The sequence below is a fragment of the Cetorhinus maximus genome, chromosome 3 (genome assembly GCF_964194155.1).
Source record: "Cetorhinus maximus chromosome 3, sCetMax3.hap1.1, whole genome shotgun sequence".
Classification (NCBI taxonomy): domain Eukaryota; kingdom Metazoa; phylum Chordata; class Chondrichthyes; order Lamniformes; family Cetorhinidae; genus Cetorhinus; species Cetorhinus maximus.
Window position 1 is genome coordinate 115,098,730 of NC_135881.1, and position 13,462 is coordinate 115,112,191.

The 13,462-nt window shown below is 41.2% G+C and overlaps 1 protein-coding gene across 3 annotated transcripts in view; it reads right to left on the reverse strand.

The window, feature by feature from the left end:
* Positions 1-13,462, reverse strand: part of ankmy2a (ankyrin repeat and MYND domain containing 2a) — a 67,876-nt gene that overhangs the window by 14,151 nt on the left and 40,263 nt on the right. For all 3 annotated transcript variants that reach the window (XM_078538839.1, XM_078538840.1, XM_078538842.1), the window contains exons 3-4: positions 8,274-8,412; positions 2,174-2,272 (exon numbers count right to left, since the gene is read on the reverse strand). In XM_078538839.1, the coding sequence (XP_078394965.1) occupies positions 2,174-2,272; positions 8,274-8,412 (238 nt within the window). The remainder of the gene's footprint in view (positions 1-2,173; positions 2,273-8,273; positions 8,413-13,462) is intronic.

Genomic DNA, 13,462 nt, shown 5'->3' on the forward strand with positions numbered 1-13,462 from the left:
TCACTCTTGAAGAACCCACTTTTCGAATCTTCTCCCGAATTATGACTTCTCTCAGACATCTTCCAAGGGTCCACTTCCATGGTTTTGAACTCTCCTTCTGATTTTCCTCTCCCCTGGATCACCATATGCATTCAAGTTTTCTTCCATGTACTCTCTTTCAGATACTCAGCCGTGCCAACAGAACACCACTGCTTCACATGTCCATAGTAAGGAGTCACCAACCTTGACTGTCTCCTCGGATCTCCTGGCTTCTTGCAAGCCTATTTTGCTATAAATCTGCATCCTGCAGCTTTCTCCCTTCAAGCTTGGAGCCTTCCTCTCTGCTCCTTGCTTTCACCTCCACTGAACAGGGTCTTGTTCCAGATTCCTGTCCTTGTCCTTTGATTTAACTTAAAAAGCTTGAGGTCTTTCTCTTTCTCCTTTAGGGCCTGCTCTCTGTAATTCCCTCTTCCGGTAGACTGCTGACAACTTGATGCTTCCCTTGAGATCCAGAACTCACGCGACGTTCACTGTTACTTTAACTTTAGAGCAACTCATCTAAGATTCTCCGACTTATTTCCCTCATCAATCTGTTAGTATGTCCCACTAGAGAGATACTTAAACTGCTTCCTTTACCTTGAAGCATAGTCATCAACTGAACTCAAACTACTTTCAGTTTCTCGGTGTCTGTGTGTCCCTCTCTCTGGACCCCTGTTACTATGCAACAGCACAGTTTATTCTACCTTGTGTTCATTTTAACTTCTCTTCAAGAGTCATAAAAGCTCATTAAAATGCAGGCATCTTTTAAAGTGAAACCAAAACTCAAGTTCCCTCCTTTCTTAACACACCAATACAAAAATACAAATTAAAGATAAACCTTATTCCTAACATACACAGATACATTTATAATTTACTTAAACTATATCTAATTCATAATAGTAACAATACTTAGACAATGAGATTTCAATTTACCAACTGACAACATCTCCAAGAAAATAGGTATGCATAGGAATTGGGTTTTACAATAGTCCGTATCCTGTGGTATTACAATGGCAACTCACTTTCGTTTTTAATAAAGGGGGAGAACCAAAGGTTTCAAAATAAAGTGACTTGACTGTGTTGCTAATAATTCAAGTGATCTCAACATAAAGGCTTCCTCGAGAAAATCTCAGTGGGACCTTTCAAAGTAACCGGTTTTGTTAGTGCATATACTTAGTACAGGGAGTAAGTAGGGACTTTCTAGTATTTAGTCATATTTAATAACATCCATAACAGTCATAAAGCCTTAGTTATGGAATACAGGATTATCACGAAGATTCTACATCTAAAAGAAGGCATATCCTATTGGTAACTTTAAATACGGACTGTGTTCCTGCAAGAACTTGTGGAACTGCCTTTTATATTATAAAATGGACACTCACAAGGTGGCTGCCAAGAGGCAGGTGACCTTATTCAACACAGACTACCTCAAGCTTCTGGAAAGTTCTAATTGAATCACTCTGGGTGTGGGGCCTCCTCCTAGAATGGACATACCAAGACCATGGGATTTACATGCACTATTGCCTGTGATTTACCCAAAACTTAAAGTCGACAGACCTCTAGACTTCTCATCTCCAAGACCAACGCTTCACAAAAGAGAGCAGAGGAGATCAGAAGTAAGTGTGAAAGGCACAGTCTATCTCCTATTGTATATCAATTACTGAGTTCCTACAACAAGCCAAACATGTGAATTGTTAACTATTCTTCTGGTTTAACACTTGAAGTGTACCATCTTCTTTAATTGTATCTTTCTTGAGTGTGTGCTGTGCGACTGATGTAGCGTCTAGATTTTTGAATGTGTGTGAGAATAAATAATCCTCTTTATTTAAACCCATGAAAGTCTGCTGCTGGTTCTTTAAATTAACCACACGCTAAAGGGGGCTTAGAAACACTCATCTACCCTTCCAAAAAAAAACCGATTGGAGACAGTAAGGAAAGGGAATTGAGAGTTTCAGATTATTTCTCCTCCCGTCTGTAACAACAGTTACTCATATATTTCCACAATTGATGCAAGTACCCATAATATTAACTTCTACCCATTATTTATTAAATATTCCCTTTCGTCTTAGCATTTTAAAAAATCTCGGTAGATGAGGGCTAGACAGCAATAAGCTGCATATATAAAACTATATACTTGTACTTTCCAATAACTTACCGACAAAGGCAGCCATCTGTGCCGCAGTTCGTCCAACAGAGTTTACAACATCTGTTTCAGCTCCAGCTTCCAATATCATCCTTGTTATCTCTTTGCTACCTGTAGTGAAATAAAACAGCCCTCTAATGAAACATTTTAAAGTAAATAGAATGTAACTTTTTAAATAAAAGTATTTAATTGCAAAGGGCATTTAACATCACATGAAGGCCTTAATATGTCCCAATTATTTTACTGCTGTTCTGGGCTACTATCCCAATGCAGCATGACACTGTTAGAAAAAAAATACAAGCAAACAGAACTGGTGGTAACCTTGTGACAGGGTATGGTAATTGGTTGGGACTTGTGTCACAGAATTGGGATGACAGGAATATTCTCTTAAGTGTCAGGATGTAATGAGTGTTGAATGCCACAGGTCTTTACCGAGGCCTCAGCTTTTCACCAGATATGGACGAGGGCGAAAGGAATGTAAGAGGCGCACGGTCACAGAAGGGAGACTTCGCCTGGGGGAGACAGAGACCGAGTGAGTATATTTGGGAATTTGGTTCAAAGTGGGAACTCGGTGCACAGGAGGAAAGAGGTGCTTTAGATAAAGTTTACTGCAAGAAGTCAAGTGTGCTGAGTGGGGAATTCAGTGAAGGGCAGGGAGGAGGTGCTTTTTTCTTCCTTCTACTTTTTTTCAGCCTCCAGTGTTTGATTTCCACTTTGCTGCAGCAGAAGTAGGTAAAGCAGCAACTGGTGTTACTAGTTCTATTAGTATTGTAAAGTTTACTGGCAGAGCCAAAACCTGTTGGGAAGTGTAAGCTTTATTTAATTAATTACAATTAAATAAATTATTAGCAATTGATTAATTAACAGATGTTGGAGCTGGCTGGGCAGGTGATGTGCTCCAATTGTAGGATGTGGGAGCTTCTAGATACCAGTTTGATCCAGGGCAAAACACATCTAGATTAAGTGTTTGCCGGTGCAGGAATTTAGCTCCAAGTTATTGAGCTGGAGGCCGAGCTGCAGCATATCAGGGAGGGGGAAAAGTTATGTGGACACTTAATTCCAGGAAGCGGTCACACCCCTTAGGATGGAGATGAGGAGTTACAAGGAATGTAGTGGCAGTAGGGGACAGTATAGTCAGAGGGATTGACACCGTTCTCTGCAGCAAAGAGAATGAGTCCAGGCGGCTGTGTTGCCTGCCCAGTGCCAGGGTTTGGGACATCTGCTCGGGGATAGTGAGGAACTTGCAGTGGGAGAAGGCGGGTTCACTCGTCGTGGTCCATGTTGGTGCCAATGACATTGGCAGGACAAAGAAGGAGGTTCTGCATAGATAGTATGAGGAGCTTGGCACCAAATTAAGAAGCAAAACCTCAAAGGTCATAATTTCTGGATTATTACCTGAGCCATGTGCAAATTGGCACAGGGCAAATAAGATTAGGGAGATGAATGTGTGGCTCAAAGCCTGGCATGGGAGAATTGGGTTCCGGTTTGTGGGGCACTGGCACCAATACTGGGGAAAGTGGGATCTGAACCGTTGGGACGGTCTACACCTGAACCGAGGTGGGACCAGTGTTCTTGCGAGTCACATAACTAGAGAAGTAAAGAAGGTTTTAAACTAAGTAGTGGGGCAAGGGTACAAATTTGGGAAGATGTGGTAAATCAAAGAGTGGATCAAGGCAAAAGAGAAAGGTGTTATTATGGGAAATGAAAAACAGACCGTGACAGGAAGGGATAGAGAGTACAAATCTAACAGTAAATCAACAGATGAGACTAGAGGTTATAAAAAGAATAAAAGGATCAAATTAAAGGCTCTGTATCTGAATGCATGAAGTATTCGAAACAAAACAGATGAACGGAGAGTGCGCATAGAAATAAATAAGTATGATTTGATAGCCATTAAAGAGACATGTCTGCAGGAGGACATGGATTGGGAATATTAAAGGGTATAGGACATTTAGGAAGGACAGGAAGCGAGGAGAAGGTGGAGCGGTGGCCCTAATAGTTAATGATGGTATTAGCACAATGGAGAGGGGTGGCCTAAGTTCAGGAAACAAGGATGTGGAAACAGTTTGGGTAGAGATGAGAAATGGTAAAGGCAAGAAGTCATTTGTGGGAGTTGTTTACAGGCCCACTAATAGTAACCACATGGTAGAATGGAGCATAAAGGAAGAAATAAAGGGAGCTTGTCAAGTCAGAAAGGCACGGCAATAATCATGGGAGATTTTAATCTACATATAGACTGGAAAAGTCAGATGGGCAAAGGTAGCCTAGATGAGGAGTTCATAGAATGTTTCTGGGATAGTTTCTTAGAACATCATGTCCTGGGGCCAACCAGAGAGCAGGCTATACTAGATGGGATTAATGATCTCATAGTGAAGGCATCCCTAGGTAGCAGTGACCATAATATACTTGAATTTTATATTCAGTTTGAGGGAGAGGGGAGTGGGCCCGAGACTATGTTTTTAAACTTAAATAAGGACAATTTTGAGGGCATGAAAGCAGAGCTGGCTGAAGTGAATTGACAAATTAGGTTAAGGGCTAGGTAAATAGAGATGCAGTGGCAAACATTTAAGGAGATATTTCAAGAATACACAGAATAGATATTTTCCAACAAGTAAGAAAAAGTCCAAGGGACAGACACACCATCCGCGGTTAATTGGAAAGGTTAAATATAGTATCAAGCTTAAAGAAAAAGCATATAATTGTGCAAAGATAAGTGGAAGGGCAGAAGTTTGGACAGAATATAAGGAACAGCAAAGGATGACTAAAAGATTACTAAGGAGGGAAAAATTAGAGTATGAGAGAAAGATAGCCAGAGATATAGAAATGGATAGTAAGGCTTTCTATGAATATTTAAACAAGGAACAAGTTAACAAAGTGAGCATTGGTCCTATAGAAATTGGGTCTGGCGAATTGATAATGGAAAACAAGGAAATGGTAGAAGAATTGAAAAGGTATTTTGCATCAGTCTTCACTATAGAGGATACAAGTAACACCCCAGAAGCAGCTATAAATCAGGAAATGGAAGGGAGGGAGGAACTCAGGAAAATTACAATCACCAGAGAAGTGGTACTGAGTAAATTGTTGGAGCTGCGGGCTGACAAGTGCCTGGGTCCTGATGGACTTCATTCAATACTTGCGCATTCGTTTTAATTTTCTGAAACTCCCTGGATCCGGGAAAGGGTCCATTAGATTGGAAGATAGCAAACGTAACTCCATTATTCAAAAAGGGAGACAGACAGAAAGCCAGAAACTACAGGCCAGTTAGCTTAACATCTGTCGTAGGGAAAATGTTAGAAGCTATTATTAAATAAGCTATAGCAGGGCACTTGGATAAGTTCCAGGTAATCAGGCAGAGTCAACATGGTTTTGTGAAAGGGAAATCATGTTTAACCAACTTATTGGAGATCTTTGAGGAAATAATATGTGCTGCGGATAAAGGGGAACCAGTGGACATACTGGACTTAGATTTCCAGAATGAATTTGATAAAGTACCACACCAAAGGTTACTGCGGAAAATAAAAGCTCACGGTATGGGGGTAACATATTGGCATGGAGAGCTCTGAAGAAGGGTCATATGGACTCGAAACGTTAACCTTGTTTTTCTCTTTCTACAGGTGTTGTCAGACCTGCTGAATTTTTCCAGCATTTTCTGTTTTTGTTTCAGATTTCCAGCATCTGCGGTATTTTGCTTTTATTTTACTAGATTGATACCTGGGATGAGTGGGTTGTCTTATGAGGAAAAGTTGGATAGACGAGGCTTGTTTCCACTGGAGTTTAGAAGAGTGAGGGGTGATATGATTGAATACAAAATCCCGAACGGCTTTGACAAGGTGGACGTCGAAAGGATGTTTCCTCTTATGGGTGAGTCCAGAACTAGGGGGCACTGTTTTAAAATTAGGGGTCGCCCTTTTAGGACAGAGATGAGGAGAAATTTTTTCTCAGAGGGTTGTGCGACTTTGGAATTCTCTGCCTCAGAAGGTGGTAAAGGCGGGGTCAATGAATATTTTTAAGGCAGAGGTAGATAGACTCTTGCTAGGCAAGGGAATCAAAGATCATCGGAGTCAGATGGAATGTGGAAATTGAAACACAAGATGATCAGCCATGTTCTTGCTGAAATGCGGTGCAGGCTCAAGGGGCCAAATGGTCTACTCCTGTTTCTATTTCTTATGTTCTTATACAGGAATTTATGAAGGGATATAGACAAATTGAGCAGGTAACACTGTGTCAGATGGAGTTTAATATAGGACAGTGTGAGGGCATTGACTTTGGGTTCAAGAAAGAAAATTCAGAGTATTGTATTCAGGTGAAAGACTAAGAATTGTGGAGAAGCAAAGAGATTTGGGTGGCTGTGCACACTTCACTAAAAGCTAGGGCACAGGTACAAAACGTAATCAAAAAGCTAATGGAATGTTAGCTTTTATCTCAAGGGGGTTTGGAATGCAAAGTGATGCTTAAGCTGTATAGGGCCTTGGCTAGAGCCCATCTAGAATACTGTGTTCAGTACTGGGCACCAAACCTTAGGAAGGATAGAGTGCACTTGGAAGTATACTGCAGATTCACCCAAATAAATTGGGTTTAAAGGAATAGTTCACATAAACCAGGCTTATAATTCCTCAAGATTAGAAGATTGAGGGGTGATCTAATTAATGTATCTAATATGATAAAATGGTTTGATAGCGTAGATGCAGAGAAACTATTTCCTCTGGTGGTGGAAATCCAGAACAAGGGAAACAACCTTAAAATTAAAGCTCATCAATTTAAGAGTGAAATCAGGAACACTATTCCCCAAAAGGTTGTGGATGCAAGGCAACTGAAACAGAAAACTGCAATTGATGAATCAACCATGATCTGACTGAATGGCAGAATAGGTTTGAAGGTCTTAATGGTCTACTCCTCTTCCTATTACCAAAGAGACGAGTCAAAGATCTATTTTCAGACATTGTCCTCTTTGGCTAGATGACAGGAAATGCACAATAGTAGTTTTGTGATCATAATTTGGTTAGATTTTCCTTTTGTTTGACAGAATGATCTTAAAGATTGGTAAGTGAATAGATAATGGTTCTTCCAACTCTGTAGGATCTTGCATCAGTATTTCAATGTGCAAGTTCACTGTTCTGTTTCACAATTTTATGATTAAATTAACTCAGTTTTGTTATATTGTCAGATTGCTTAGTCCTGTTTCACAAAAGAAAAAAAAAATACGGCTAACAAAAGTATCATGATTTAATGTAGCAACAGAGCAGCTTGTTGACATTAGGAAACTGTGGATTACAAAGCTTGGTGAAGAATTTAGAATGTAAGGAGAACATTTGGTAAATGCCATATCTCAGTTATGTACAATAGCACAACGATCTGTAGTGCAGAGCAGATTCTGTCTATAGTTTCCCTCAATCCCTCACTCTATGCAAAGATTTTACAATTTCTATATTCACAGAAGTTTCATCCACACCCTAAACAAGTACATCTTCAGGCGAAGGGTGAATTACAATGTCCAAGGATAAAGACAGCTTAGATAACTCAAAAAAAGGGAACTGGATGAAATCAGTGTTTCAAACACTAACCAAGAACAACAGAATTCAGATGAATTGCAGGATACACTTCCATAAGAGGGGCATTTCACAAATGGTATACAAGTGGTAAGGGGCAAAAACAACAGCCAGAGCAACCATTTTATTCTTAAGCCATCACACAGCAAGAGGCAACTGCCACACAACATTACCCATATGTGCAACAATATGTGAATAGATTAGGGTGGTTAGAAAATTTGTTTGGCTCAAATACTCTAATTACCACATTCTGTCATCTCTGTTGCCAGGTCAAGACAACCTCAAGTGGTTCATCTACTGTAGTAACAATCAACACTTGGATTCTTTACATTAATGAAGGTTCCTTTTTGCTGCTTCCATGGCTTAACCAGTGCTATTTAGTTTTAATTTATGCAATGCAGAGAGGAGAGAATATTTCCATCCAATTCTTATTACTATAAAACTAGTGTAATATAAATCATACACATCACTTACCAATTATTTTAAGTTAAGAACTCAACCCATTCACCAGATACCAGGGATCTTTTCAATGTAACACGATGCACAATATTAAACAAAGAGTTTACCTGAAAGTCCAGCAAACATAAGAGCCGTATAACCATGCTCATGTTCATTGCAATTCACATCTGCACCATGTTGCAGGAGTAGCTTGCACATCTCAGCTTTGCCTTTATATGCAGCATGCATCAAAGGAGTCATTCCATGCTGCAAAAAAAAGTTATAAAGAAAAAGAACACAATTCACCCATTTTATATCTTTAAAACGCTCTCATTGGTCTTCCACAGCCATGCTTCAAAAGCTGCAGCTAATCAGCACGACTGTGTAGGAGAGCTCTGGTGAAAAGACCCAAACACCCATTATCCCTTTACTATGCTTGCCAACTCCAGAGGCTCCCTGTGTCTAAGCAAATTAATATTGACATCCTTGTCCTTAGGAAATCTTCTCCAGTCATATATCCCAGCCCTCACCTTCAGTTCCTAAAAATTTAGATTACTGCTCAATTCCTATGCCCTCTGCTCCATTATTGGAGACTAATTTGCTGTCACTACATCCCACTGGAATCCTCTTCCAAGCCATTTTTTTTGCTATCTTTCCTGTTCAAAAGCATCTTCAAAACCTTATTCAGTTGTGCCTTCAGTTCCTTCATTTCCTGTTAAGTATCCATTCACCGTCAGCCCCAATCTTGTAAAGCACTGATAAATTTTTCCTCTATGTTCCATTTCAACTAAATAGCTGATACTGTCAAAGTTATAATGCCTAAATTTATTTAGGTTTTCAATTAAATCACCATCTACAAAAGGCAACTTTAAAAAACATTCTTCTCCCCCCACGGTCACATACAAATCAGAACATTTTTAGAGAGCAATCATGATTTGACCAAATAACAAGTATGAACAGAAAGCCTGATCAATTCTCTAGCAGTGTTGAGATCACATTTTAATTTTGTGCAATGATGCTTTGAAAAGCTTCCATCCATATTAATAAAAAATTCGTACAGTGTGCATCTATCTGCAAAACTCACCTATGTATAATACTTATTTCCGAATGAGTGTTCCCAGTTGCACCTTCAAGACAGACAGCTGAGCGCACAACAGCATTACTTGACTCAGGCATGTCAACATTGGGCCAATGACTCAACGTATCACCTCCGTTCTCACGAAATGAGGAGTAGGCCATTTGGCCCCTTGAGCTTTTCCCACTTCTGTGTCTTGACCACAGCTGGCTGTTTCCTCCTACCATCATAACCTAGAAATGGCCAATACCCTGCAAAAGCCATGCACTTGGCCAAAACTGTGAACTGGGTCTTGCTTGGTAAGTGCAACATTCCCTAGAGGACATACCACTTTCAAGATGCCTCTACTATTCAGATTGCAATCTTCAGTACAGTATAAATACTGTTGCAGCTTTAACTAATAGAGACTTCTCCAGCAAAATCAATGGGGACCTTTTCCTTCTTATATAGGATTTCCAATTGTGTCCTTTGCTTTGTATTTACCCCTTGCTCCTCCTTCCGGTCGTCTATAAGTATTTCTGTGCAAAGCAAAAATGGTTTTCTCCTAATACAAAGCCAAAACACCACGGATGCTGGAAATCCGAAATAAAATCCAAAATGCTGTGCAGACTCAGCAGTTCTGGCAGCATCTGTGGAGATAGAAAAACAGAGTAATATTTCAGGTTATGAGCTTTCATCAGAACTGGGAAAAAGTTAGAAACGTAATAGGTTTTAACTAGGAACTGATGAAATGCCATTGACATGAAATGTTAACTCTCTTTCTCTCTCCACGGATGCTGCCAGACTTGCTGAATATTTCCAACATTTTCCATTTTCATATTGGGTTTCTCCTTGTGCTCGCCACTCATTCATGCTACTCTCACCTCCTTTCTCAAGCCAATGTTGTCATGACTCACTGGGGATAGTGCGCTGTAATATCAAGTCCCCTCTTCCCGAGCCGTGACAAATGTGAAAAGTTTGACCAAGCCAGCAGAATGCCAATTCTACTTAACTGTTTAATTTATGTTAACAGAATACGAGCACCAGGTTTGTAAACGTAATAAGTAAATAACTCTTTACTGAACAAATTGTCTTTAACTGGTGGCAAAAGAAAGAAATATGAACTGCTAACACTATAACTTAAACTCTACCCCCTTCTTAAATCCACACACACACACACACACACACACACACACACACACACACACACACACACACACACACACACACACAGATTTTAAGGGTGGGATAAAACAGTTCAATAGCACCAATTCCGGAGTACAGGATTTGATGGGTTGATTTTGATCGATGTCTTCCAAATTCCTTTCAGTTCTTTGTTGATGACACGAGGTGGTCTTCCAGCACTTTCAGTATTTAGTTCACTGCTTGAGCACTTGCTTTTCAATGTCTCTAATGGTGATTTTCCCCTTTTTCTCTTGACAGGGATTTTCAGAGAGATATGAGGAAAAGAGATTTAAGGTGTTTTCTCTTGGCAGGCCAGGAGCTTTCTGCTAGCTATTCGTGTGGAATTACTGGAATCTTCCACTAACAGGAGAAAGGGGTTTTAGGTCTTGTTCCTTTCAGGCTAGGAGCTATTCTGCTGCACTCACACAAAACCTGGTCACCTGGTCAGGGGCCAATTAAAATGCTGCCCTTGGTCCAGGGCTCCTTTCTGGCACCATCCTGTCTTTCATGGCACACACTGTTCCAGGACTGCAACATTGTATTTATCTCTCATCCTGTTCCAGTGTACATGTCTTTCAACCTGCAGCCATTGGAATTCTAATCCACAGTCCAACAGAAGAGAAAAAAATGTTATTTACAACAGTCCAACAGAAATAAAAAGATATGTTCCTTACAATGTGTTCTTCCAATAAGCTTCCAACATTATGGCCCGAATCTTCCAGAGAGTGGCAATCACCACCAGAGTGGTCGGATTGCCACTCTGCTCCTACTTTTCTGTTCAATGCCGGAGCCCTGCATTTCTGGCTGGGACTTCAGATCCCAGCTTCTTCAGAATTGTGGAGCAGACCTGAAGTAGAACTGTTCGTGGTGCTGGATTGCTGGGTGAAGACAAGCTACTCCCCTTTCTTACAGCACTAGCTGCTGTATTCTGGTAGGTAAAGAGTTTGTACCGAAATTTCTTTGAAAAGCTACCAAGAAAACTTAAACGTATAAGGGGCTAGGGCGGGTAGCAAGGCAGGCAGGTGGGTGAGTGAGTAAGTGGATTGGGATGAGAGGGGTTGTCAGGTTGGAGGCTAGTCAGGTTGGGTTGGGCGCTGGGTGGGGAGGAGAGAGACGGTTAGTCCAATGGGAGTCGAGTGGTGGGGTTTGGTCAGCTCGGGGTGTTGGGTGGTGGGGTCAGGACAGGATGAGTGATTGGGGGTTCAGTTGTATAGTTACCCAAGAGTTATGTTAGGATTTTTCTGTCTAACATTTCCTGGGTAACTATCCAGGTAAATAAGTTGAAATCATCCAAAGGCTCCGATTCTAATTCAGAGACTTTTTCTGGGGGGGGGGGGGTCACAGGGAGCAGGGAAATTGCCCATCGGAAGTTCAAACTTCCTGGGAAATTCCCACAGAGTCAGTGTGTTAGGGCTTCCAAGGGGTCCTGTAGTTCTGTCCAGATTCAGGCTATCCAGAGACCAGAAGATCTGGGCCTATGTTTTGGTCTATAATTCAGGGTCTAGGTTAAAATTCTTCAAACTGCACAAGCTTCTACTGAGATAGCAAAAGTGTAGTAACCACTTTAACAAATATACACCAGTTTTCCAATTCACACTTCCAATGCAGCCCTTTAAAGTTCCCTCTTAATTTTTCTCAATGGCATTGTTTCATTCAGTATCTGCCTCCCAGTGCTCACTAACCCCCATCCCCATCACCTAATAAAGTAACTCTCCAGGGGCATAATATCTCAGAGCTAGGGTATAGGAACATAGGGAATAGGAGCAGCAGCAGGCCAACCGGCCCCTTGAGCCTTCTCCACTATTCGACTAGATCATGGCTGATCTTCTATCTCAACACAATTTTTCCTGCATATCCCCATATCCCTAATGCCTCCAATGGCCGAGATTTTCTGCCTGTCGTGGTGGGATCCACCGCGGGAGATTCGGTGGCCTAGCCGAATTTCTGCAAGACCAGACAATCCCGGTGATGGGCAGGGCTGGAAAATCACACCCAATATCTAGAAATCTATCGATGTCTGTCTTGAACGTACTTGATGACCGAGCCTCCACAGCCATCTTAGGTAGAGAATTCCGAAGTTTCACTGCCCTCCGAGTGAAGAATTTCCTCATCTTAGCCTTAAGTGGCCTACCCCTCATTCTGAGATTGCGTCCCCTTGTTCTAGACACTACCACCACCACCACCCTAATCCCCCTACCCCCAGCCAGGGAAAACATCCCTCCTACATCCACCCTGTCAAACCCTGTAAAAATTTTCAAGTTTCAATGAGATCACCTCTCAAACTCTACAAAATACAAGCACATTCTACTCAATCTCTCCTCATTGGACAACCCTGCCATCCCAGGAATCAGTCTAGTGAACCTCTGTTTCACTCCATCTATGGCAAGTATATCCTTCCTTAGGGGAAGGAGACCAAAACTGTACACAATACTCAAGGTTCGGTCTCACCAAGGCTCTATACAATTCTGCAAGACATCTTTACTCCTGTACTCAAATCATCTTGCAATAAAGGCCAACATACTATTTGCCTTCCTAATTGCTTGCTGCACCTGCATGTTAGCTTTCAGTGTCTTACGAACAAGGACATCCGGGTCCGTTTGGACATCAACACTTCACAATCTCTAATTATTTTACAAATACTCTTATCATTTCTGTTTCTCCTACCTTCAGAATTTTTCACATTGTACTCCATCTGCCATGTTCTTGTCCATTCACTTAGCCTGTCTAAATCCCCTTGAAGTCTCTTTGCATCCTCCTCACAACTCACATTCCCACCTAGTTTTGTGTCATCAGCAAACTTGGAAATATTACATTCGGTCCACACATCCAACTCATTTGATATGGATTGTTAATAGCTGGGGCCCAAGCAATGATCCTTGCAGTACCCCACTAGTCACAGCCTGCTAAGCTGAGAAAAAGCCGTTTATCCCTACTCTGTTTTCTGTCTGTTAACCAATTCTCAATCCAGTATATTACCCCCAACTCCATGTGCTCCAATTTTGTTTACTAACCTCTTGTGCGGGGCCCTATCGAAAGCCTTCTGAAAATCCAAATACACCACATCCATTGGTTCTCCCT